Source organism: Salvia miltiorrhiza, chromosome 4 (genome assembly GCF_028751815.1).
Source record: "Salvia miltiorrhiza cultivar Shanhuang (shh) chromosome 4, IMPLAD_Smil_shh, whole genome shotgun sequence".
NCBI classification, from domain to species: Eukaryota; Viridiplantae; Streptophyta; class Magnoliopsida; order Lamiales; family Lamiaceae; genus Salvia; species Salvia miltiorrhiza.
The window spans coordinates 15,598,409-15,624,369 of record NC_080390.1 but is presented as its reverse complement, the minus strand read 5'-3'; the positions used below and the strand labels follow the sequence as shown (position 1 = coordinate 15,624,369).

Genomic DNA, 25,961 nt, shown 5'->3' with positions numbered 1-25,961 from the left:
TATTAAATAAATAAAAACTAAATATTAAATATAGTTAGGATATAAGTAAATGTAATTTTAAAAAAAAAAATCTACATCAATTACTCAGTAAAAATTCTTAATTTTATTTTATAATTTTGTAAAGTATCATTTTTAATTTTCCGCCTATTTGATGGAAACCTTTGTTTTCTTCCCTAAAATTATAGAATAAACACATCATTCAAATTAAAAGAAACGAAGAAATAATAATAAAAAAAGTATTCACATCAAAATATATTTTTTTGTTCACATAAAAAACGAAGAAATAATAACAAATCTCATTAGTTATAATTTTTGTTGTATTTTTATTTAATAATTAAAAAATACCAATTTCTTGAAAAAAAACGAATTATCACCGGATATCCTGTAAACAATCATCCAACAATGAAATCATGTATATATAAAAATTGCTATAGATTGTTCAAAATACAAAAAAATAAGAGTAAAATTTTGAAGTAGCCAAAATGAAGCATAAAACACAATTTATGGTCACACATTGAAAAAACATAAAATTTGACCATTTTTATTGATTTGGACGTTTTTACCCTTAATGAGGCGGACTGGGTAGGATCAGGCGCGCGGGTCGCGTGCCGGGTCGAGTTAGACACTTGCCAAGATTTTACTTTGGTTTTATTTTGGATTTCCGTTGGCACTTATCACTATTAGTGCCATAAGTGCCAATGGAAATTCAAAATAAAACCAAAGAAAAATGGTCATTTTGGCACTTAGCACTAATAGTGTCATAAGTGTCATACATGCAACAGAAGCAAAAGTAATAGAATCAAAAAATCATAAATGGATCATCTAAATCCTAAATGGATAATCTAAACCCTAAATCGAACATCTAAACCCTAAATGGAACATCTAAACCTTACGGGGAAGTGTTTAAAATGGTTCTTTTGGCACTTATGGCACTAATAGTGCTATAAGTGCCAACGAAAATCCAAAATAAAACCAAGTAATAAAATGATGCGTATGGCACTTATGGCACTATTAGTGCCATAAGTGCCATACGCGCAACGGGCACTGACTTTTCCACGCGAGCGCGCAACTCACCCATAAGCTTCCAGCGGCCGCGCAATCATCCAACGGTCACGCAATCACCCCAGCGGCCGAGTAAAAAGGGCAAATTAGGCATACCACCTAATTAATGGCCATATTTAGATGTTTTAATATTAGGGGCCAAAAATTGATTTTCAATCTTCATTATGGTTTTTTTTTTGAGAGGAATAAGAAGAAAATTTAATTACTGTAAATCTGAGAGAGCAATATCTAGGAGCGAGGGTGGGAAGCCCGACTTCCAGATTATTACATCAGGAATGTATAAAGCAAAACGAGCTAACTCATGAGCAGCTCTATTAGATTGTTTCATATTTTTTTAGGATCAAATTTTTTTGATTCTTTAAAGATTATGTATTTTTATAGAATATAACACAATATCTTTTTATATTTTAGCACAACACATGATTAACCAATATATAATTAATTTTTTATAAAAAAAACTATATCAATTTACCGTGTGTGTGCACAGGTAGAATACTAATAGATTGAATGATTATTACAATAATTATTAGCAAGAAAAGTAAAACTTAACACAGTAAATGGATTGATTGTATATGGTGAGTTACATTGGCGTAATAAATTCGAAATTAGAATTCAGGCAGCTTGTGTGAACTCAGACTCTCCCTCCCTTGAATATAAATATATGCCTGAAGATTCAAGAAAAGAAGAAGCAAGTGAGAAATTATTGGTGTGAAAAAAAAAGAGGTAATGAAGAAATGTATTTAAAAAAAATTTGCCTTATTCATTTTCATCTTCTTCTCTTCTTCCTTATCTCTCAATGACCGAAGACGAGATGTCCTCTGCAACACCAAGAAAATACATATAGTGAAACTGCTGAATATATGAAGAGGAATATATGGGAAGACAAGAGTTAGTAAGTACCATGCAAGCTAAGTTGATCTCGTTGAGACGATACAGGCGGTCGAGCTCGAGCTCAAGCTGCTTCTGCACCTCCCCTCTGATGAGAATCTCCTTCATTTCCAAATCCAGCAGCCGGGACCTCTCTCTCAACGCCTTCTCGTTCCTCACCTCCTCGCACCTCAGTCTTTCGAGCTTTTCGCGAGTGGCGTTCAACGACGGATCAACGGCCTCCTTCTTAACCTGGGTGAAGTAGGATGGAGGAACATTTTCTTTGTTGGAGCTGGAAATCTCCACGCATGGCTTTGGATTCATGTTACCGGAGGATTCATTCTTCGGCTGCAGTGGCCTCCGGTGGCCGGAGAATCGGGGCTGAGCTGCCAGCATTTTGAGGTTTGGAATGTGTTCTTTTCCTCTCTCATGTTATGGCTAAAAATAAGTGTTTATTTTCTGCTGGGAGGGAAGTGTGTTTGAAATTTGAAAGATGTAGGCGGACTAATTAATGAATAGAAATGCAGCATATAATGTGTTTGGTATAAAGTTGTGGAATTGCAAAGAAAGGAGAGTTCAAAAGCAACCGAAATTTCAAATTTGAGTCCCCTTTTTCTTTTTGAAGAAAGTGTAAACAAAACAAAATGAAACAAAAAAGAAGAAATGAGGAATGTGATCTTCTGAAAATGTTGGGTATAGATTTAGAGGAACTGAAAATGGTGAAGGAATGAAAGAGGAAGAAGGTGGATATGCAGAGAATAATATTAAGATCATAAAAAGTCCATGGGTAGCTCCCAATCATCATCTACTGATTTTCTTCTATTTCTGCGCGATTTTCGACTTTTACGTTGTCTTTCTGCATAACCCTCACCATCCAATTGTTCTTCCAACTCCTTGTTCTTCCCATCCCAAAACCCCTGCAATTTCACCCAATGGAAGCTTAAACACAGAGAAGCTTCATTTCTAAATCCAAGATTTGTATTCATAAGAGCAAATATGAACACCAATTTGATATGATGTTGGTAAAACAATATGCGAATGGACATCGCAGAATCAGCAAGAGTTACCTACCTTGGTTAGTCTTTGTAAGCGTGATACAGCAGCATCACGAACAACAACCGTGTCGGGGAAAACTTCCAGCACATCATCCACAGATAAAGCATAGGTGCTTACCTAAAATAACACCAGAAATTCCTCATATAAGCAACTAAAGTCATACATCTAAACCCACAAAAATAAACCTACCAAACTCGAGGGGATAATGGAAATTCCAAATGAGTCGAGCTCAAGTGATTCCAACGTGCCTGAACTGATACTAAAGGTGTAGCCACGCACCTAAAAGCGAAACAACTATAGAAATGTCAAAGATACCCAACATTAATCTTGGCAAGACTCTAAAGAACAACATAGTGCACCTTGCCAATAGTTTGACGTCTTCGCGTTGTAACAGTGTATCCTACCTAGCAGAGATAATTTATTACTAAAGTTAACAGATAGCAAGTTAAAACTTGAAACTGCAAACCTAAACTACATAAAAACTAGTGAAAATGCAGTAGGGGATCATAGAAAATACAAGACAGCTAAGGGGCATCCAAACAACAAATAAAGATTGCGTTTTTGTCTATAAAAACTCACAGTTGCAAAGGAATTCAGCAGGATTGATTCAAAGAACACAGATTAGCAACACATTCTCTAGTGGAACTTGTCTCAGTTGTGAGCGAATGAAAATTGTCTCAGATTCATAAATATCACAGGGTCATCAATTAATGTAAGTGAAAAATGAATTCACCGACAGCACATACCAATGTCTCCAGTCCAATCAACTTAGTATCATCTTCCATCACAATCTCATCCTCAACAAGTACAACATCTCCCACCTATTAAACATGAACATAAACAACTATCAGAATCACCATCTTCCACAAACATGCAAAAGGGAAAAAGGAGAAACTATTATTAGTATTGAGAACCTATTCACTGTTAATAAGTATACAAGATTTATCAGTGAGATGGAGAGGGAGTATGTAATTTGTTTACCATTTGCATTAATTTAATAACCTCCCAAATTTGATGGGGATAGAAATAAAATGATGATGAATTGCAATGCAATTCAAACTGTATCTCAAGAACAACCTGTGTGATCTCCTTCAAAAGAAACCTTTCAGAGTCTCCTGAAAGTAAGCTTGGCTTCACTTCCACAACCATTACAACCCACTGTGCATAATAGGATCAAACTTTTAACAGCATACAAACTTATAATAAAAGAGCATTGTGAAATTAATGATGGAAAGTTATCCTTTTTGAAGCCTGAATGCATAAAAAAGAGTTGTGACTCACTGAGCTGGTGTCGACCCATAGCTGAGTCACGAAACCCAAAGTGAGAGCGGAGCGAATGCTGATAACTTGCTTCGCCATAACGCTCGATCTCCTCATCATCTGCCTCCTGCTCTTCGCCGCATCAATTCTGCGCCTACCGTCGAATCCCTCCATTTCCGAATCAATATCATCCTCCTTCACCAATTTATAATCTTTCTCGGTAGCTCTAAACTTGAAGACTTCCTCGATTCCTCTATCTGCAGCCAGCTCCTCCATTTCCGATTCATCCTTCCAGCCCTTGCTACCTCTGCTCCCTTCCCGTAGTCCCAAATCTCGAGCAGAGTTGGTACTATTGGAGTCATTAACGCTGCATTTCACGAATTTGGGCAGTCTGAGACATGTTGTAGACCCTAATTTATAGATTCTGGACGAAAATTGGGGATGCAAATTGAGCGACTGAACGCAGTCATACATGGTCAGAATTGGGAATTTTAGCTCAAAAAAGGTAGGAATTCCAACAACTAATTGAATCCAAAAGAGAGCATGATTTCTTCGATGATTCAGCTCAACTCCGAGTTTCAAAGTTTAGATTTTTGCAGACATGGGTAGCTGCTGGAGTGTTAAATACTCCCTCCATTTTTTCCCACGTTATCATGTAAACTAATCAATACTTAGTAGTATTAAAAACCATTATAATACTAATTACAATAATTACTCCCTCCGTCCACGAAATGAGTACTCATTTGTGAACGGCACGGGTTTTAAGAAATGTATGGAGTGTAGTGTAAATAGTTTAAGGGTCCCACTTTTTGAGTGTATTAATTAAAGAGATGTGTGGGGTACACTTGCCAAAAAGAGAAATGGATACTCATTTCGTGGACGGACGAAAAAGGAAATATGTGTACTCATTTCGTGGACGGAGGGAGTATTTTTCTTCCAATGATGGTATTACTATTATTGTAGTATAAAAAATACAAATGAGTAAAAAAATATTATTATAAAATTGATTGCAAATTTTGAAATATGAAAGTATCTACATACTGGAATTGGGATATGGGCGGGATGACAGAAAACATTCCGTTCCAAAAAAAAATTAATTGTATTATTAATTAATAAAAAGATTGGGAAATTGTAATGTCGTTTGATTTTGTGTTAGTGTTAAAATTTAATGGTTGGAGGATCATAAGCAGACAGCATTGTTGTTTGAATGAAGTCCACAAACGTGGACATGGTAAAGGATAAACCTAGGATTGAGGCGCCAATTCCAAACAGCGCTCAATTTCCATGGCCTCTCTCGTATCCCCCACCGCCACCGCCACCGCGCTTCAATTCCGCCGCTCAAACCACAGCTTGATCTGGTCCGTGAGCAGGAGGAATTTCGCCATCAAATGCAATGCGCTCTTCAACGACAATCTCTTCATCGACAGTTCCCTCCATTTGGAGCAGTCCCTCTCCCAATTCCAGCAGCTCCCCGAAGTCGAGAAATGGGGCTTACTGGTTTTCGCCGGCGTTTCCTGGATTTACTTGACTGCGAGGCCCGGCGTTCTCATCGGAGCCATCGACGCCTACATTTTAGCTCCCCTGCAAGTGGGGCTCGACACGTTGACTGGGCGGCGGAGCTTGAAGAGGACCGATTTCCTCGTCGGCGATAGAGTCGGCGAGGGCTCGTTCGGGATCGTCTATTCCGGAGTAGTCGTGCCCAAAAATATGAATGTCGATGAGAATCTCCGGAGCAAATCAAGCCGGAACCGGATCGATCAAAGGTTCAAAGACAAGGTTATCCTCAAAAAGGTAAATCAATTGCTCAATTTGCTTTATTGATGATCAGAATCTGATTTGAAATTGATGACCACATTAGGTCAAAATTGGGGTACAAGGGGCGGTGGAGTGTGGGGAGTTTGAAGAGTGGTTTAATTACCGGCTATCGCGAGCTGCGCCGGAGACGTGTGCGGAATTTCTCGGCAGCTTCGTAGCAGATAAAACCAACACTCTTTTCACAAAGGGTGAGAAATGGCTTGTCTGGAAATACGAGGTACTTCATCTTCCTCAACTCTCTGTGAATCAAATTCGAGTCTAATTTAGAGTAGCTCGATGCAGGGAGATTTAGACCTAGGAGATTACATGAAGGATCGAAGCTTTCCTTTGAATTTAGAGTCTGTGATGTTTGGGCGTGTTCTACAAGGGCTCGAATCCATGGAGCGTAACGCCTTGATAATCAAGCAAGTAATGCGTCAGATTATAACATCCTTGAAGAAGATTCACAGCACAGGAATAGTTCACCGTGATGTGAAGCCCTCAAACTTGGTAGTGACGAAGAAGGGGCAGATCAAGCTGATCGACTTTGGCGCAGCCACGGACCTCCGCATAGGGAAGAACTACGTCCCCAACCGCGGCTTGCTCGACCCGGACTACTGCCCGCCCGAGCTCTACGTTATGCCCGAGGAAACTCCGGTCCCTCCGCCGGAGCCCATTGCAGCCCTTCTATCCCCAATCTTATGGCAGGTAAACTCTTGTGTTTTCATTATATATGATTGAAGACTACGTGAGTGAATTGTGATGGTTGTTGTTGGTGTTGCAGGTGAATAGTCCTGATCTTTTCGACATGTATTCCGCGGGGATAGTGCTGCTGCAGATGGCGACGCCGGGGCTGAGGTCGACGGCGGGGCTGAAGAATTTCAACAATGAGTTGAAGGGGGTTGGTTATGATCTGAATAAGTGGAGGGAGAGGACTCGGATGAGAGCTGATCTGAGCATTCTTGATCTTGATTCAGGTAGGGGATGGGATTTGGCGACCAAGCTTGTCTCGGAGAGGGGGTTGTTGAAGAGGGGGCGTTTGTCGGCGGCGGCGGCTCTCAGACATCCTTATTTTTTGTTGGGTGCTGATCGAGCTGCGGCTGTTCTCTCCAAAATCAACTTCATCAACCAATAGCTAATGACAACCTTGTTTTGAGAAGCATTTTTTTTTCTTCCCTATACTTTCCTTCTTGCTTTGGTATCTCTAGAGTCTATACAATGAACTTTTGTAAATTTGTAATTCTTCTAGTTAAGGTAAGCTCTTCATTTCAGTATAAAGGTAAACCCCATTATATTCGACTTTGCAAAACATGGAAATTTTTTACAGAATTGGATGTCGTCACCAAGAATCTTGATAGATATCAAGAGAAGCAAAATGAACAAATTAAGTGAATGAATGTAGTCCCAACAAGTTGTTGGGCATAAGCAAAAAGGTTGGTGTTACAATCTACATTCCTTGTACAATTAGGCCACCTCATTTGTGCATACAAGGGTATTCACGTGATATTAATCTTACAATTTTATTACTATTATTATTATTTGACGTCTAGATACACTACTTTGGTGATAGTTTAATTTTTTTTACGTGAATATTAATGTTGTAGTAATTTTACAGTAAATTTAAGTTTTAGACATTCAAACTCTATAAAAATTCTAATAATTTTCAAATTTAATGTTTTGTAAATCATTTTAAAACAATATCGTTTAGAGATGACCTATATGACATCATTTTAAAAATTTTCAATGGGTACACATCGATATTTTAACTTATGAAAAATTTTAATTGGAGCAAAAATTGAATTTGAATAAAATTGCTATAAAATTAAAATTTATGTATTTTTTTAACTTCTTTCAAAATTTGTGTAAAATCTGAATACCCGTAAAGTTAAATGTATATAAATGCTAATAATCTTATTATTTGTAATCGATTAATCTTGATCCCTATTGTTAGAGTAGGATACTCTATTCTTGGATTGTCATTTATATAGTTTTGGCAACAAATACCAACCTTGATACCAGAAGAGATACCACGTTCCTTGCGGATTTTTCTTCTTAGATAAGACCATATATATCTTGTGGTGTTTTGTTTCCTTCTTTGTGAGATTTCGAAGAAGATCTAGATGCTTCTGTTGGTTGGGCTTGCAAGACATAAAAGAAAGAAACTTGGGACTTCTCTCATATATATATCATTATTCTCTTGGAGCTAGGGTTGGACGTTTTTGGCATTCTTTAAAGCAGTTGATGTGCGCAGCCTTCCCGGAGAACATTGTTGGGTTGAGCTCATGTTCTTTTCGTTCTTACTTTGCGTTTAATCTGGTGGCTAGCAAAGTTGTTTTTGAGCAGCACGGTTTTCGGGAAGAGGGCATCATTGATCAGTTTATATGTCCCGGTATTTTGTACTTTACTTTTACGTTTGTTGAGTGCAAAGTATTGATTTCGATTATCTCCTTTGTGAATTGAAGTATTGTGGTTGTAAGGGAGTAAGTGTTCGTCGGGGTTCACACTTAGAAAGTTAGTTGTTATCTAGCTTTCAACGTTTCTCTAGTGTTGAGGTTTTGAGAAATTATAGAGGCATAGAAGGTTGAGTCGTTGTAAGTCGTGCTGTAATTTAATCTCTCATAATGGATTGTTTTCCCTGGGCGAGGCCCCACAGACGTAGGTGTTCTATCACCGAACTGGGTTACCAATTGCATGTGTTCGCGTTTATTTCTTTTCTGCAATCTGCTGTGCTTTGGTATTTCGTTTGGCACCATATTGGGTTGATGCGAGATTTTATGTGTATTTGGATAGGTGGCTGGTATTACAATTGGCATCAGAGCAGGTTACCTGCTTTATAGGTTTTGATCCTGTGTTTTGCCACCTGTCCCGTGGTACTGTTCGCGTGTTTGATGGCTACCCAAAGAGAAGGTGGATCAGTTGTTAGACCACCATTACTTGATGGTAGAAACTACGCTTATTGGAACATGCGTATGACTTCTTTTATTAGATCTGTGTATGAGAAAGCTTGGAGTGCTGTTGAAATCGGGTGGACTGCTCCTAAAGGTGAGGATGGCGCTGAAAAACCCAGAAGCAAGTGGACTACTGAGGATCTCAATGCTTTTAATGCAAATCAGAAAACTCTAAATTTCATTCAAACTGCTGTTTCTATGGATGTTTTTACTCTTATATCCATGTGTGTTACTGCTAAGGAGGCCTGGGATGTTCTTCTGAATACATATGAAGGGAACACTAAAGTGAAAAGGGCAATGTCTTCAACAATTGGCTACTAGGTTCGAGGAATTAAAGATGGATGAAGATGAAACTATTAGCGAATTCCACGCTAAGTTACTTGCCATAGCTAATGAGAGTTTATCATTGGGAGAGAAGATGTTAGAAGAAAAACTTGTTCGCAAAGTTATGAGATCTCTTCCAGAAAGATTTGATTATAAAGTCACTGCCATTGATGAAGCGAGAGACATCTCAACCATGAAATTGGAAGAACTCATTGGTTCATTGAGAACGTTTGAAATGGGATCGAGATCTGAAAAGTTAAGGACAAAGAAAAGCATTGCCTTTATTGCTGACTCTGGAAAACAAAAGTCTCCCATTATTCCTGGTATTCAAGAAGACTTGATTGACTTTTTCCTCCTGTTCACCAAAAACTTTGAAAAGTTTTTCAATACCTACAAGAACGAGCAGACTTCATCCTTGAAATCAAGTATTCAATGTCATGAGTGTCATGGATTTGAACCTGCTCAATCTGAATGCGCTAACACTCTGAAGAAACTCAAGGAACAGACCAAATCCTACAATGTGTCTCTAAGCGATGACGAGACTGATGCTAGTGGAAGTTTTTCAGATGAAGAACATGTAGCTCTTCTGGTCCGTATTGAGAAATTACGTGAACAAGATCTCTCTATTGATCCACTAAGTACATAGAGTGATATGGATGCTGATTCAGAAGGTGATACAGTTGCACTTACTGCCAGAAAAGAGGAAATACAGGCTTTGGTAACTGATTCAGCTATTGATGTAGAAGATACTGACGGTGATACTGATAGTGATACTAACGAACCTGCTGAAGATTATTTGGCCAGAAATTATGAAACTATGCATAAGAAATGTGTGGATGTGCTGGAGTTAAACAGATCATTATCATCCCAACTCTCAAAGGTTACCAAAGAACGAGATGAATTGAAGATGATGGTTGACAAGCTTCAAACAAATATTAAGGTTCAACACCAAGCCATGGATCTTAAAGTTAAGGAGTTGGAACATCATCAAAAGTTTGTGAAGATGATGAATTCAGGTACGGAGAAACTTGATGAGATTTTGGAGACGGGTCAGACTTCAGAAAACAAAGCTGGAATTGGATTTCAAAAGAATAATTGGATTCCTAAGGAGCAAATTCAAAAACCTCAATTTGTTCACAGACGTGGAAAAGAAGCTAAGCATGTGGTCCCTGTTGCGTATCATAATCTGCCTCCTCGCAGAAATTATGTGACCAAGTTCGTTCCGGTGTGTCACTATTGTCAAAGACGTGGCCATATCAGACCCAGGTGCAGATTCCTTATAGCTGATCGAAAAGCCAACTTCCGAGGATCAAGGAAATGAAACTACAAAAATCACAGAGGCTATGTTGTCCACATTTCCCTTTGGTCAGGATCGAAACATACGACAGTGAATAGAAAACTTCAAACGTACATTCATTCGGTCACAGATGAAGGTGTCACTTTCGATGGTAGAGCTCAAGCTAAAGTAATTGGTACTGGAACTTTGAATTTATCTGGTCTTCCACGATTGGAAAATGCTATACTTGAGAAGGATAAAGATTTGCAGATCAAACGGATCCGAAGTGACCAAGGCAGAAAATTTGATAATTCTATTCTTGATAATTTTTGTCCTGAAGACTCTATCTCAGCCTCCATCAAAGATTTTGTCATTTATCCAGACAAAAAGGGGGAGAAGTTGTTTGTGGAGTGCGTTGGTTGTTGGAGGCGTGTGTATGACACATTGCGTGTAGGTGTCTGGTTCTAGTTCTCGAAGCAAGGGAGAGTTTATTTCGTGAGGAGAAAAGCTTATGAATGAGGCTGAGGAGGAATCATATGTTTTGGCGTTGTGTGTGTTGGAGTGTCTTATGTTTGGATTTCGTTTGGTTCGTATCTCTGACCCTTGAGCTTATATATTTTAGCTTTTTAGCTTCGTGTTGCTAGAAGTGTTTTGCTAATGTCTTCTACTGCTTTACTACTCTGATATCTTTTCTTAAGGGGGAGTTCTTGGAGAAAGGGAGAGCTAATGGATTCTGTGTTGTTCGTTCACGTGTTGAAGCACTTGTTTTTGTTTTGTCTATATAAATGACAAAAGGGGAAACCAGGGGGCTTAGCCCACTGGCCACCGGGTCCTCACTTAAGTGAAGTGACCCGGGTTCGATCCCTCTTGGGAGCGAATTTGGAGATTGGAGATATAAGGTGGATTTTGGTGAATGGAGAGATAAGGTGGTTCTTGGAGTGGATGGGGGAACTAATTACTAACATCTAACATGACTTTGCCCGAACAAAAAAAAAAAATGACAAAGGGGAAGAATGTTAGAGTAGGATACTCTATTCTTGGATTGTCATTTATATAGTTTTGGCAACAAATACCAACCTTGATACCAGAAGAGATACCACGTTCCGTGCGAATTTTTCTTCTTATAGATAAGACCATATATATCTTGTGGTATTTTGTTTCCTTCTTTGTGAGATTTCGAAGAAGATCTAGATGCTTCTGTTGGTTGGGCTTGCAAGACATAAAAGAAGAGTCCTTATCATAGAAGGAAACTTGGGACTTCTCTCTCTCATAATATATATATATATATATATATATATATATATATAGGGGAGAGCTATTCAGAAAACTCATCTTAGACTATAAACTATAAACTAATTAAAATGTATGAATTATATGTAGAACACCCATGAATCCGCTGTGTAAATGCATGAATTATGAAAATTAAATTTTTTGCTACTTATGGGATTTGAACTCAGGACCATGAATTATTCCAACAAGGTGATGAATTAACCGTAGATCTTGATGATCCAAGAGCTGAAAATGGTTCTTATTTTATAATCTAACTTTGATTTTTATTTTAGCCTTCCCCTATATATATATATATATATATATATCATTATTCTCTTGGAGCTAGGGTTGGACGTTTTTGGCATTCTTTCAAGCAGTTGATGTGTGCAGCCTTCCCGGAGAACATCGCTGGGTTGAGTTCATGTTCTTTTCGTTCTTACTTTACGTTTAATCTGGTGGCTAGCAAAGTTGTTTTTGAGCAGCACAGTTTTTGGGAAGAGGGCATAATTGATCAGTTTATATGTCCTGGTATTTTGTACTTTGCTTTTACGTTTGTTGAGTGCAAAGTATTGATTTCGATTATCTCCTTTGTGAATTGAAGTATTGTGGTTGTAAGGGAGTAAGTGTGTTCGTCGGGGTATACACTTAGAAAGTTAGTTGTTATCTAGCTTTCAACGTTTCTCTAGTGTTGAGGTTTTGGGATATTATAGAGGCATAGAAGGTTGAGTCATTGTAAGTCCTGTTGTAATTTAATCTTTTATAGTGGATCGTTTTCCCTGGGCGAGCCCCCCAGATGTAGGTGTTCTATCACCGAACTGAGTTACCAATTGTCTGTGTTCGCGTTTATTTCTTTTCTACAATCTGTTGTGCTTTGGTATTTCGTTTGGCACTATATTGGGTTGCTGCGAGATTTTATGTGTATTTGGATAGGTGGCTGGTATTACACCTATAATAAAATTAATTTTTAATCAATTTAATCTTGTATAATTTCTAATAAATTCAATTCTGAGTAACCGAACGTGATGGTTTGAAAAGGGATAACGAGCACGACGAGTGTTTGATAAAATTGGTATTTGGTACTAGTGGGGGGGGTGCAAAAGTAAAAAACGTACAAGCGGTTGAAGCGAGGGTGGTACAAGTCGGTATAGTCGGAGCCAGGCAGGCGAGGTTCGTTTCGTCCACCGAATTTGCTATGGAATGAGGGACCCACACCACAACGTGACCCCCTTCACCTGTGTGGGCCCGCTTTCCAACCTATGCACAACTCACTCTTACCTGAATTCCACACATTTATATACATAATTTTTGGTTTAATAGAATAGTATTATCATTTGGGTTTTCTTATATATTTGGATTTGAATTTTAAATTTAAAAAATTGTGTGCACAAGACAAAAACCGCGTTAACAAAAAACGGGGCCCTTTGCCTTCTGGTTTTGACGCGTTCGTCTCAATTCATGTAACCTCAGTCAATTTATTCTATTTGTTTTTTTTTCCCAAAGTCTAAACACTGGAATCTTATCATATTTTAAAACAAATTAAATAACAAAAACAACAAAGCTTCAAGATAAATTAATATTTTAGAATAAAATTATCATAATTGTATGAATTTGCTCTTCCACCTGTTGCAATGAATGAGGATTTGCCAACCCAAAACTACTCTCCCAATAAATACGACTCCGAAACATTAAATATCAATTCAATGATTTCAACTGTGGTAAATATCATAAAATATGCTCCTCCGTCCTCAATTAATATTTCATATAACTAAACTTCTTTAATAATCCTATTTAATGAAAATCCAAACTCAAAAATCGCAACTATTTTCAAGATTAATGGAGTACATATTTGTAAATGGTTAGATTACCAAAACTATAATACCTAACTACATATTTAGGGCGTGTTTGGTTTTCAGTAAGGGATTAGTCAGTATAATATTTAACTAGATTATTAGCGTGGATAACTACGTATTACTAATCTTGGTGGTTGTTTGATATTATGGCTAGTTAATCTTGATTTGTGTTTGGTATTCATATCAATAGGTTGGATTACCAAAAATAATTACAAAAATGTCCTCTTAAATTTTTTATAATTCCCACCGTATCCTCACCACTTGCCCCACGCCATTATCCCACCCAATACCTTATTTTCGGAAACACCAACAGCCCGCCAAGAGCAAGGGAGAATAGAAGCAGAACAGTCGCTCTCCCACTGTCGTTGCAAGATCTGTGAATCACCATCGTCCGTTGAAGCATCAACAAGGGAGGAAAATTGCAACAATGAGTCAAGCAACCCAAGGTATTCCATTCTCCACACTACTCCATTCTCTTTTCATCATCCTACGTTGGTTTCGTTACAATCTTGTCAGTCCTTTCGAAAATTTGTTCATTTTCGTCTCATGGATGGTGATATAGATATTACGTTGTCACCCAAAATTGTCATGATTTTTTTATTGATGATTTTTATATTCTTGTTTTGCTCCCATTTTCATCGATGATTTCACTAGATATTGTAGTAAAAATATCGTGTTCTTCGATCCTGCTCGATTAAGTTTTGTTTAATCTGTTTTTTACTATGTCAAAGGCTCTCTCAATCGCGTTCCTTGCCTTACTATGTCTCAAGTTAAATAGTTCTTCCTTATTTTGTGGTCGTGCAGCGTTTGATCCCCACTCTTTTAAATGGTATCTAACGCCTTTGAAAGGCGTTAGGAAACCATCACTATTCGCGTAGCCGTTATCACACAAATAATATTTACCTAACAATATAGCAATCAAGTAAAAATATCAATTAATGTTCAATTAATGAAATTAACATATCTAATTATGGAATATATGTTGATCTAGATTATACCCTTTGGGACTTTAAGGCCGTGAGGCCTATTTATGGCATCTCTTAAGATTCTAGAGTCCGCAGCCGATCCTTCCCAATCGGTTAGAACATAGCTGAAATTCAAGTTTCGATCGCAAACCCCAAGAACATTCGTCGATATATGTCCTTTCCGTGTCCTATACCGGGGTTTATCCTCATTACCAACCATGACATTCACATACGTGCCGTCTAAGGCCCCTAAACAGCCCTATTCACAAATAACACATAACATTAGTAAAAAACACCAAGGACAATGAAGATCAGTTTTATGAAATTGTTATTCATTCATGTTATGTATACCTTAAACCACCGCCACCTCGGATCAGTGCAATTCTCGGGAACAGCCTCAGGTTTCGCAAGGAACAAATCATGAAGCCGTATAATTGCCCCTAATACGGCATGTACGTAGTGCGAAATGGTTTGACCGGACCTCCAAAAGTCAAACCGAACTACTCTATTTTTTTTATGGTGTGCTAAAACAGATAGAAACATTGCTATTTGTTCCTCAACGGTAACGAAACGACCATCAACCAAACCCCCCGTTCACGCAAAATCACACAAAGTCTAGCAAATGTCCTACGGTCCATACGAAGGTTGGAAATACAATCAACATCATGTACACCAACTAAACGCCGTAAATGTTTTTCTTGATCGGGCATCTTACTTACTATCTCATATTTTAAGGCTCTTGTGCCACGCCTTCTTTTGCTTAACCTAGTTTTATGATAATATGCAAACAATAAAACCACTTTGATCACATGAACTCGCAATATCTCTTGCAACAACACAAACCGCATGTCACGCACTCGACTATTTTCACTCCCAGACATTTCTGAAATGAAGGATCCTAGTTTCCATAAAAAAAAAATGAATCCATTAACCTCGTGAATTAGCATTAATTAGACTAATATTGAACGTAAAAAACAAAGAAACAGAAAGGCATCAAGGACTAAAAAATAACCAAAGTTCGCAGCCTGCCCAAATTCAAAGGAATTTGCTTGATTTCATGCACAAAATGGGCAGTTCTGATGCAGTTTAACTAATGTATGAAAGTATAACTAATGTTATACCAACTAAAGTAGTTCCAAAGATAAACATAAAAAAGAACTAATGCACATCAGTGAAGGGAATCTGCAATTCTAAAGTTCATATACATTTTGACATATTATCCCAACATGCTTTTTGAGAGATGGAACTCACCTTCGAGATCTTGCTATTCGATTTCGTCCTCCTTAGATTTTCCTATATGTGTGTTCACAAAAAAATAGAAGTTCGTATTAAATCTAACGAAACAAAAAATGGGGGAATGAAATTAAGCAAAGCACATATTTCCCCTTCAAGTAACGATGAGCCATTATACAGGGCACTCATATTATGCAGAAGCTTGTAGTTTATTTATGTTTCCGTAGGTATCATTCAAATCAATAATATCAGATTACATTTTGACAGAATATTCCTCAACATATAAGAATTTACCCTAAAAAATCACAAGCACAAAATATATTAGTTATGAGCCCTAAAATCTGCAAAATCCTTAAACTAAAAGCGTGAGCTTTGAAATCGTAATTCTACGGCATTATTTTCATTATAACATATGCGAATCCTAAAATGGCGATGGAAATAATGAACTTTCTGGGTGATTTTGTGTTTTCCAGTTGGGTGGAGACCCAAATCACGACCCCCAGAGCGATAAAGTACAGACGAAGGAACAAAGAGAAATAATCATCGTCTATTTCTCACCTATTATGGAGTGTACAAATGATTCCCGATGAATCTATTATTCCAGTTCTTGAGATCTCTGAAAACGAAGGTGATGCCGTTGAAATTCTTGCTTGCTCGAAGGTGACGCCGCTCGTGTTCTTCAACCACAGAGAGAGGGAAAAAATGCAATGAGGAACGAGAGAGGTGGATGGGTGCTAGGGCTCAAAGTAATTCCTCGATAGATGTGCGAAAGGTAGCAAAAAAGTAATGCAGATTCTGGTTGAATTATTAGTCGGAGGGGGGGAGGTGGGTTTATTAGTATTGATTAATCCTTCATTTTAGCACCGGGCCCGGACATATACCTGGGCTCTCTGTATAAATATTATAAAAAACCAAACACTATATTACTTTGGATTAATTTAACTAATACAGGCTATAACCCCAAACCAAACACGTCCTTAGGATAGTTTGGCTGAATGGAAAAAATGAGGCAAGGACATTTCAGTCATTCAACAATCATGCTTAGACTATCAATTACTGCAATAATCAATCAAGATTATTGTCTAAACATTGTCTCACTGTCATCTCACTCCACCTTCAATATAAATAGGGGTGTAAACAAACCAAGCCGCTCGCGAACTATTCGGAGCTCGGCTCGAAAAAAGCTCGTTTAGAGAAGCTCGATAAATAAACAAACCAAACTTGAGCTTAGCAGTATTCGGCTCGTTAGCTCGTGAACATGTTCGTCAAGTGATTCAGCTTGAAAAATATAAATTATTAGTATATACAACTTATATTTATCCACTAAAATTAATAATAATTGTATTAAATCTCTAATTAATTTTATTTGTCATAAAAAAATAATTAATATATTTATTATTTTAAATAAAATAATTCGTTTTTAAAATAAAATAATCAATATTTTGAATATAAATATAAATTTAGAAAGTTCATATAGGCTCGATTAGGCTCGTGAGCCGCTCGCGGGCCTCAAAGTATTCGGTAAGTAAAGTTCGAGATTCGATTCGATACTAAACAAACCAAACTTGAACACACCACTATTCGGTTCGGCTCGGTTCGATTACACCCCTAAATATAAAACATCCTTATTCACCTCTCTCTAGTTTTTTCGTGATCATATTTCTCTCTCTAAAACGTCGACATTCAACTACAGCGCCTGCGAGCTCAGATTTTCTCTGCTGGTTTTTAATTCCCTCTCATATTCGACCGTTTCCTTTTTCTGAGCTGCTCACAAATGGCTTGAAACTCGCATTTTCGGTGTTTTTCTGGTATTTTTGCTTCTTCATTTTTGAATTGCTATGAGCTTGCTGTTCCTCGAAATATCTTGCTTTTGAGCTGGATTTCTTGTGGATCTGAGAAATTACGCTACGTATCTTTCTATTTTTTTTCTTGGTTTTTTGCGGGAATGTTTTATTTCTTGCCGAGCTGTTCAATTGGCCCTATTTCCTTGGTTGTTGGATCTTAAAGTAGTTTTTTAAGTTTATAATATTCGAGTTTATGCGTGTGAAGTTGAGAGTTCTGATTTTTGCAATGTTGTTGTTATTATGATCAATATGCTTATTATCTATGTTTGGGTAAGTTTGAGCAGTTTTTGAGCGCTTATAGATCTGTTGCTGTGATTCAATAGGCAGGCGAGGTTCGTTTCGTCCCACCGAATTTGCTATGGAATGAGGGACCCACACCACAACGTGACCCCCTTCACCTGTGTGGGCCCGCTTTCCAACCTATGCACAACTCACTCTTACCTGAATTCCACACATTTTTGACTTTGTATACAGAATTTTTGGTTTAATATAATAGTATTATCATTTGGGTTTTCTTATATATTTGGATTTCGCTTTTAAATTAAAAAAATTGTGTGCACAAGACAAAAACCGCGTTAACAAAAAACTGGGCCCTTTGCCTTCTGTTTTTGACGCGTTCGTCTCAATTCATGTAACCTCAATCACTTTATTCTATTTGTTTTTGTTTTTTTTTTTTTATATTTTTTTCCAAAGTCTAAACACCGGAATCTTATCATATTTTAAAACAAATTAAATAACAAAAACAACAAAGCTTCAAGATAAATTAATATTTTAGAATAACATTATCATAATTGTATCAATTTGCTCTTCCACCAGTTGCAATGAATGAGGATTTGCCAACCCAAAACTACTCTCCCAATAAATACGACTCCGAAACATTAAATATCAATTCAATGATTTCAACTGTGGTAAATATCATAAAATATGCTCCTCCGTCCTCAATTAATATTTCATATAACTAAACTTCTTTAATAATTCTATTTAATGAAAATCCAAACTTTATATTTTCAAGATTAATGGAGTACATATTTGTAAATGGTTAGATTACCAAAACTATAATACCAAACTACATATTTAGGATAGTTTGGCTGAATGGAAAAAAATGAGGCAAGGGCATTTCAGTCATTCAACAATCATGCTTAGACTGTCAATTACTGCAATAATCAATCAAGATTATTGTCTAAACATTGTCTCACTGTCATCTCACTCCACCTTCAATATAAAACATCCTTATTCACCTCTCTCTAGTTTTTTCGTGATCATATTTCTCTCTCTAAAACGTCGACATTCAACTACAGCGCCTGCGAGCTCAGATTTTCTCTGCTGGTTTTTAATTCCCTCTCATATTCGACCGTTTCCTTTTTCTGAGCTGCTCACAAATGGCTTGAAACTCGCATTTTCGGTGTTTTTCTGGTATTTTTGCTTCTTCATTTTTGAATTGCTATGAGCTTGCTGTTCCTCGAAATATCTTGCTTTTGAGCTGGATTTCTTGTGGATCTGAGAAATTACGCTACGTTTCTTTCTATTTTTTTTCTTGGTTTTTTGCGGGAATGTTTTATTTCTTGCCGAGCTGTTCAATTGGCCCTATTTCCTTGGTTGTTGGATCTTAAAGTAGTTTTTTAAGTTTATAATATTCGAGTTTATGCGTGTGAAGTTGAGAGTTCTGATTTTTGCAATGTTGTTGTTATTATGATCAATATGCTTATTATCTATGTTTGGGTAAGTTTGAGCAGTTTTTGAGCGCTTATAGATCTGTTGCTGTGATTGAAATAGAGGTTGATGTAGTTCAATTTCATTTTTGCAGAAAATTAGGTGGCTATTTTCTAGGGTTTTCCATCTATCATCTATGACGAACAGCAATAAGTTTGTGCTGTGGTCGGCTCTCGGTTTTCTGTGGGTGGTATTTGTGATCGATGTAGTTTCAGCAGCTGATTACTTGCCGACAGATAAGATCTTCTTGAACTGTGGAGGGCCTCCTGATTCTGCGGATACCGATGGCCGGAAATGGACATCAGATATTGGGTCAAAGTTTGCCCTTTCAACCACCAAATCCTCAACTGCAACCGCATCTGTGCAGAAGCCATCGGTGCCGGAGGTTCCTTACATGTCTGCTCGAATTTTTCAATCCGAGTTCACCTACAGTTTCCCAGTGGCATCCGGTCGGAAGTTCCTGCGTTTGCATTTCTATCCTGCATCATATAATGGTCTAAATGCTTCAGATGCTATCTTCTCAGTAACTTCTGGAGAATTTACCCTAATGAGGAACTTTAGTGCTGCTCTGACGACGGAGGCTCTGAACTACGACTATATGATGAAGGAGTTCTCTGTGAATGTCCCAGATGAAGTGTTGAATGTCACGTTCACCCCATCCCCGAATGCAACCAACTCGTATGCATTCATCAATGGGATTGAGGTCATTTCACATCCCGATATTTACAGCACAGATGGGACTGAGGTTGTCGTTGGTCAGTCCACAGGGTTCGATATCAACAACAGCACAGCGCTGGAGAATGTTTATCGGCTGAATGTGGGTGGAAATGACATTTCCTCATCTGGTGATACAGGTCTGTTCAGATCGTGGCGTGATGATTCAGTTTATATATTTGGTGCAGCAAATGGGGTTACAGAGGTCCCTGATGATAACACGACGATTGCTTACCCTCCGGGGACCCCAAGCTACATTGCCCCTCTTGATGTATACAGTACCCTGAGATCAATGGGTCCAAATGCATCTATCAACCAGCAGTACAACCTAACTTGGCTCTTCAATATCGATTCTGGCTTCTCTTACCTTGTTAGGCTCCACTTCTGCGAAGTCACAGATATCATAACCAAGACAAATCAAAGAGTTTTTAGTATCTACCTAAATAATCAGACTGCAGAGCAGCAGGCAGATGTGATTGCTTGGGCGGGGGGTGGTAATGGAATCCCCGTACACAAGGACTATATTGTCTTTGTTCCTAATGGGCCTCCCAAGCAAGATCTTTGGCTTGCGTTGCATCCTTACATTCAACTGAAGCCCCAATACTATGATGCCATCTTGAATGGAGTCGAAATATTTAAGATAAATGATACAACTGGTAGTCTTGCCGGTGTCAACCCAGAACCTAATCGACAAACACCAGATGAGTTATCGGATAACAAGTCTTCTGGATCTGGTAAAGATAAGAAAGGTATTATTGGAGGAGCAGTTGGTGGTGGAATTGCTGCAGTTCTTGTTCTTGGTCTGATTGTCTGTGTAGTTGCCCAACGCCGGAGGCAGAAGAAGGATTCTAGCACTAGCGATGGCTGGCTTCCGTTGTCCTTGTATGGAAATTCTCATTCTTCAGGTTCTGCAAAGACAACCACAGGCAGTTACACCTCCTCCCTGCCATCAAATCTCTGCCGCCACTTTTCAATTGCTGAGATCAAGGCTGCCACTCACAACTTTGATGAGGCTCTTCTTCTTGGGGTTGGAGGTTTTGGAAAAGTCTATCGTGGAGAGATTGACAGTGGCACGAAGGTGGCAATTAAGCGTGGGAACCCGCTCTCAGAACAAGGTATTCATGAATTCCAAACTGAGATCGAAATGCTCTCAAAGCTTCGCCACCGTCACCTAGTTTCTCTCATTGGGTACTGTGAAGAGAACTGTGAAATGATCCTTGTATATGATTACATGGCTTATGGAACTCTTCGCGAGCATCTATACAAGACCCAGAAGCCCCCCTTGCCATGGAAGCAGAGGCTCGAGATCTGCATAGGTGCTGCTCGTGGCTTGCACTATCTGCACACTGGCGCTAAACATACAATCATTCACCGTGATGTCAAGACAACTAACATCCTCTTGGATGAGAAGTGGGTGGCTAAGGTCTCGGATTTTGGTCTGTCAAAAACTGGCCCGTCACTGGACCATACCCACGTCAGCACCGTGGTTAAGGGCAGCTTCGGTTATCTGGATCCTGAGTACTTCAGGCGTCAACAACTGACCGAAAAATCTGATGTTTACTCATACGGAGTCGTTCTGTTTGAAATCATATGCGCTCGCCCGGCTCTAAACCCTGCACTCCCCAAAGAACAAGTCAGCTTGGCCGAGTGGGCTCAGCATTGTTACAAGAAAGGCATCCTCGACCAGATAACGGATCCCTACCTAAAGGGAAAGATAGCTCCAGAGTGCTTCAAGAAATTTGCTGAGACAGCAGTGAAGTGCGTGTCTGACATTGGAACGGACCGGCCTTCCATGGGCGACGTCCTGTGGAACCTTGAGTTCGCGCTGCAGCTGCAGGAGAGTGCAGAGGAAAGTGGGAAGGGTCTTGGGGAGATAGATGTTGAATCATACGACGTTACGTGTAAGGGGAAGAAGGACCCTGATTCATCCTCGGGTTTTGATGGCAACATCACGGATTCGAAGAGCAGCGGATTGTCGATGAGCATTGGTGGCCGCAGCCTTGCTAGTGAAGACTCAGACGGGCTAACTCCGAGTGCCGTATTTTCTCAGATAATGAATCCGAAAGGGAGGTGATAAAAGCAACCAACCCGTTTACCTATGGAATTTTACTGTGCTGTTAGTACTATTAACCGCGGGAAGAGGTTTATTGATTTATAATTTTTTTTGCTTGTATCTTATTTTTTTTCTATTTTTAACTTGAATATTTATTTATATATCGTGTATCTGTTTGAACCCAAAACATTTTACCAGCCTTATCCATACTGAAAGATTGTGTAACAATAATTTGTTCCTTCGGTTTTGCCCAATATGGTTATGTGCATTTTATATGTAAAATGAGGTGGATGCCTAACTAGTTTGGTTCAAGTTGTATCAATTTGGGGGAGGCTGATTCATAGGCAAGACTTATGTGATGTCGTGTCGTGCGTGAGTGAAATTTGTTGAATATGGTAACAAGTCATCTAATTGGAAACATGATTTAGATAAAGATTGAATTAATTGCAATTTAGAGACTTTTGTCCCTGTCTCTTTCGACAATTAACAAATGAAACACATTATTTGGCAGCTTCATTCTTGACAAACACTCCACACAGACGCCGCCAAATTGATTTGACCCAAAATAGTATTTGAACAAGAATAACATATACTATACCAAAATTCAATATTATGAGGTTTTTTGGAAGGGGAATGATGGGATGACGAAATACACTCTTAGAATAACCAAATTCTTGAATTTCTCACGCATAATACATCATTCAAGCATGACATGCACAAAATGGTACTACCAAATTTGGATTTACAATTTATACGTACATGGATAGTCACAAAGAAAAGGGAAGATCTACCAATTCCTTGAGCTAATGGCCCAAGAAACTATGTTTGCCATGGCGGTGCCATCGAGTCTAGTATGGCGATCAACTTCTTCTCTAGTTCCGGCTTGTTTGCACCGACAAGTTTGTCGATTTGTTGACCGTCTTTAAGGAAGAAGAAGGTTGGAGTTGCCTTGATATCCCATGATGTGCTAAATTCCTGAAGCAAACAACAAAACTCATGTATCTTCCTCTCATATAATATGACTTGTCATTTATGGTCATGTATGAGCAGAAACTTACAGTAAGTTCATCTACATCGACTGTGAGACACATTATCGAAGGGTGTTTCTCAGACAGCTCCACGTAGAAAGGTGCGATTACTCTACAAGGGCCACACCATGTGGCGCTAAAATTGGCTACCACCTGTCATATGATTAATCCTTGTTAGGAATGCAAAACACCACAAATGACAAAACCGTAAAAACTTCCACGTTGAAATCGATTATGGTTGTTGGAGTAAACCATAGACGCTAAAACTAGTCACTTCTTCCAATTACAGAGTCCTCCCTATGTACAAATTTTTAGTCACAGACTATATGGAGGAGTTGCAGAAGGGATAAAAACTTCAAATATAAATATGTTTGCACCTCTCTGCTTTTATGTATCGTGATTCATGACAAAGAAAGTAGCTACTTCCCTAATCACTCCCTTATAAATGCTAAGCAGGCTCACTGTCTCCTTATCCCCCTTTCTCTAAACCTAAACATGCCATTAATAACGAAGATGAGGATTAAGTATATTGCCTATCATAACAACCCTACCCCCAAGCCTAAAAGAGGCCTACAAGAAAGGAAAGTATTAAGAGACGGAGTGGTTTAAGGAATAAAAGTCCAATTTACGGAGTGAAGCCTTAGTTTAAGACTACTGCAAGCGTAGGCACTAACTCTTCCACTAAGGTGTTTGCCATCTTCGAATGTAATTATGTAGATATTAAAATGATTCTGTTAAGTGGGAACTAAAAGATAACATACAAAAAGAGTATCTAATCATAATAAGATGCACAAAGGCAACTGATTTCTTTATCAAGGGTCTCGTATTTCAGAAATTGGCGAGCAATTGAAGCAAGTAGATAACTCATAAATCCGTCCGATAGCTAGGAGCAGCAGAGAAAGTTGCAAACCATGTCATCAAAAACATAAAACGACGAACTACATGAACAAGATAGAGCTGTGGAAGCATTCATGATAACATTAACATAGAACATATTGGCCTTAGTGAGTGCATAATGAGGTGAAGCAGATACTCACAAGCTTTCCATCTCTTTTCGCTTCGTCGATCTTTTGTTCCCAACTTTCCTTGGTTGTGATGAGATGCACATTTCCACCAGTAAATTCAACATTGTGATCAGAATCATCCCCATCATTATGGCGCTGCATAGTAAGAACAAAGTAAACTTATAATCAAGAATGCATTTTCAGATGTAACATAATAAAAGGAACAATTGGAGAAGACAAGTCAGGAAACATAACAATAATCAGTTAATCACCACCAAAAGAAAAAGAAGAAGCCACTAATTTAAGAATAATCACCAAACAAACTTCATACCTTAGCAAAGCAATTCCCCATAATTGGCAGTCGTTGCGAGTATACACCCTTTTATCTGAGAGAAAGGGAGAATTGCGAGGTGAAACCAATGCAAATCCAGCAAATATTTGCTAGAAAAAACACAGCAATTAACACGCAGCGGCTAAATAGCTCGGCTTTCAGATCCCTCACGACTAAGACGTTGCTTAAAAATTACAGCACTCAGCCCAATTAGCCTAGGAATAGTGATAAATCAAAAGTAGGAAAAAAAAAAAAAAACGCGGAAGTGAAGAAGCAAAGCAAAATTGAGGAAGACGAGGGGTTTTAATGAGGAATTGGCGTTGAATGATCGTTACCGCAACGACGGCTACGGAGTCAGAAATGAGACGATTCCAGTTACGACGGCGCCACCGATGCAAGAATTGGTAGAAACACAGACAACTTTTTCACCAATTATACATATAAAAATAGAATTACAGATTTAGTATTGTCGCAACCGAATAGATGGATTAGACAGATAAGAGATAGACAAACCACCCTAATCCTAATCTAATCTCGGCCTAACTAATACCCAACGCAATTGCAATTGTAGCTTTAAAGTAAAAAAAATTAGTTACCAAATTACCCTATTAATCAAACAAAATTACAAAAATGTTTGTTTTGCAATATTAAAATAAACGTGGGAGCAATTAAAGAATGCACTAATTTAGCCACCCCTATTTGTACTTTTGTCGCAATTTCGTTTGTTAGAAATTCAGCCACGCCGGACACCAAGCGATGCGACATTCTGTGTATGAACAGTGAGGTTTCGGGTTCAAACCCCACTGTTCCCCCTCCCCAACTCTCCCAAGTCAAAAAAAAAAAAACCACTCCCTGCCTTGATGGAATTATCTAAACATAGGGAGTATAAAAGTTGGTCTATTAGCCAAAAAAAAAACTGTCTTTTTTTCAAGAATAAATTTTGAAGTAGCTAAAATGAAGTATAAAATACAATTTATGGCCACCCATTGAAAAAATATAAAATTTGGCCATTTTTACTGATTTCGGACGTTTTTACCCTTAATAAGGCGGACCAGGTAGGATCAGTGTTAGGTTCAGAGGGTCTCAAATAGGTGTATGGGGAGGGGGGAATACACCTATAGGCTATTTTTGAAAATGAAACTTGAAACACAACTGACTCAACCTTTTTAGTTAAAAAGAGTTTTATCAAAACAAGGTTGACGACTGATACTGAATACTCTTCAGTAAAGAGTTATCAGTTAAGTCAAAGATTTTAACTGATACACGTAAAGTTTCAGTCGAGTTTGTTAATCAGAGAGATGTTATGAATCTTACTGACTATCCGGAGATAGATCAGTTAGACTAATAACACACGCAACGAAAAACTTTGTTTC

General features: G+C 38.2%; 5 protein-coding genes and 1 long non-coding RNA gene across 21 annotated transcripts; 3 read left to right on the top strand and 3 right to left on the bottom strand.

Annotated features, from left to right (window-relative positions):
* Positions 1–1,485: 1,485 nt before the first annotated feature.
* On the bottom strand, positions 1,486–5,627 carry LOC131019809 (uncharacterized). 14 transcript variants are annotated; one of them, XM_057948410.1, is made up of 10 exons: positions 5,490–5,627; positions 4,267–4,612; positions 3,967–4,143; positions 3,732–3,806; positions 3,345–3,389; positions 3,175–3,264; positions 3,001–3,102; positions 1,963–2,846; positions 1,818–1,880; positions 1,486–1,727 (listed from the first exon to the last, which is right to left on the bottom strand). In XM_057948410.1, exons 2-8 carry the CDS (start codon positions 4,519–4,521, stop codon positions 2,700–2,702), a joined length of 891 nt encoding a protein of 296 aa, XP_057804393.1. In that variant the 5' UTR covers positions 4,522–4,612; positions 5,490–5,627; the 3' UTR covers positions 1,486–1,727; positions 1,818–1,880; positions 1,963–2,699. The 14 variants fall into 14 exon arrangements, with proteins under 14 accessions (XP_057804393.1, XP_057804397.1, XP_057804398.1 ...); XM_057948414.1 differs by having other exon boundaries at positions 4,063–4,143; XM_057948415.1 differs by lacking the exon at positions 3,345–3,389 and having other exon boundaries at positions 4,063–4,143.
* LOC131023060 (uncharacterized) lies at positions 1,668–2,325 on the bottom strand. Its single transcript, XM_057952603.1, has 3 exons — positions 1,963–2,325; positions 1,818–1,880; positions 1,668–1,727 (listed from the first exon to the last, which is right to left on the bottom strand). The coding sequence occupies exons 1-3, from the start codon at positions 2,323–2,325 to the stop codon at positions 1,668–1,670; spliced, it is 486 nt and encodes a 161-aa protein (XP_057808586.1).
* On the top strand, positions 5,530–7,317 carry LOC131019803 (serine/threonine-protein kinase STN8, chloroplastic). The gene is made up of 4 exons (XM_057948393.1): positions 5,530–6,036; positions 6,104–6,277; positions 6,343–6,747; positions 6,824–7,317. The coding sequence occupies exons 1-4, from the start codon at positions 5,530–5,532 to the stop codon at positions 7,172–7,174; spliced, it is 1,437 nt and encodes a 478-aa protein (XP_057804376.1). The 3' UTR covers positions 7,175–7,317.
* A 10,090-nt stretch (positions 7,318–17,407) lies between these two features.
* LOC131019829 (uncharacterized) lies at positions 17,408–18,266 on the top strand. The gene is made up of 2 exons (XR_009100468.1): positions 17,408–17,712; positions 18,072–18,266. It is a non-coding gene; the product is annotated as an uncharacterized LOC131019829 (long non-coding RNA).
* A 488-nt stretch (positions 18,267–18,754) lies between these two features.
* On the top strand, positions 18,755–22,453 carry LOC131019794 (receptor-like protein kinase FERONIA). The gene is made up of 2 exons (XM_057948371.1): positions 18,755–19,161; positions 19,553–22,453. Exon 2 carries the CDS (start codon positions 19,595–19,597, stop codon positions 22,244–22,246), a length of 2,652 nt encoding a protein of 883 aa, XP_057804354.1. The 5' UTR covers positions 18,755–19,161; positions 19,553–19,594; the 3' UTR covers positions 22,247–22,453.
* A 414-nt stretch (positions 22,454–22,867) lies between these two features.
* On the bottom strand, positions 22,868–25,321 carry LOC131019824 (thioredoxin H9). 3 transcript variants are annotated; one of them, XM_057948437.1, is made up of 5 exons: positions 24,924–25,321; positions 24,589–24,803; positions 24,291–24,413; positions 23,284–23,406; positions 22,868–23,200 (listed from the first exon to the last, which is right to left on the bottom strand). In XM_057948437.1, the coding sequence occupies exons 2-5, from the start codon at positions 24,607–24,609 to the stop codon at positions 23,045–23,047; spliced, it is 423 nt and encodes a 140-aa protein (XP_057804420.1). In that variant the 5' UTR covers positions 24,610–24,803; positions 24,924–25,321; the 3' UTR covers positions 22,868–23,044. The 3 variants fall into 3 exon arrangements, with proteins under 3 accessions (XP_057804420.1, XP_057804419.1, XP_057804418.1); XM_057948436.1 differs by having other exon boundaries at positions 24,589–24,643; positions 24,924–25,163; XM_057948435.1 differs by having other exon boundaries at positions 22,868–23,406; positions 24,589–24,643; positions 24,924–25,138.
* Positions 25,322–25,961: the final 640 nt, after the last annotated feature.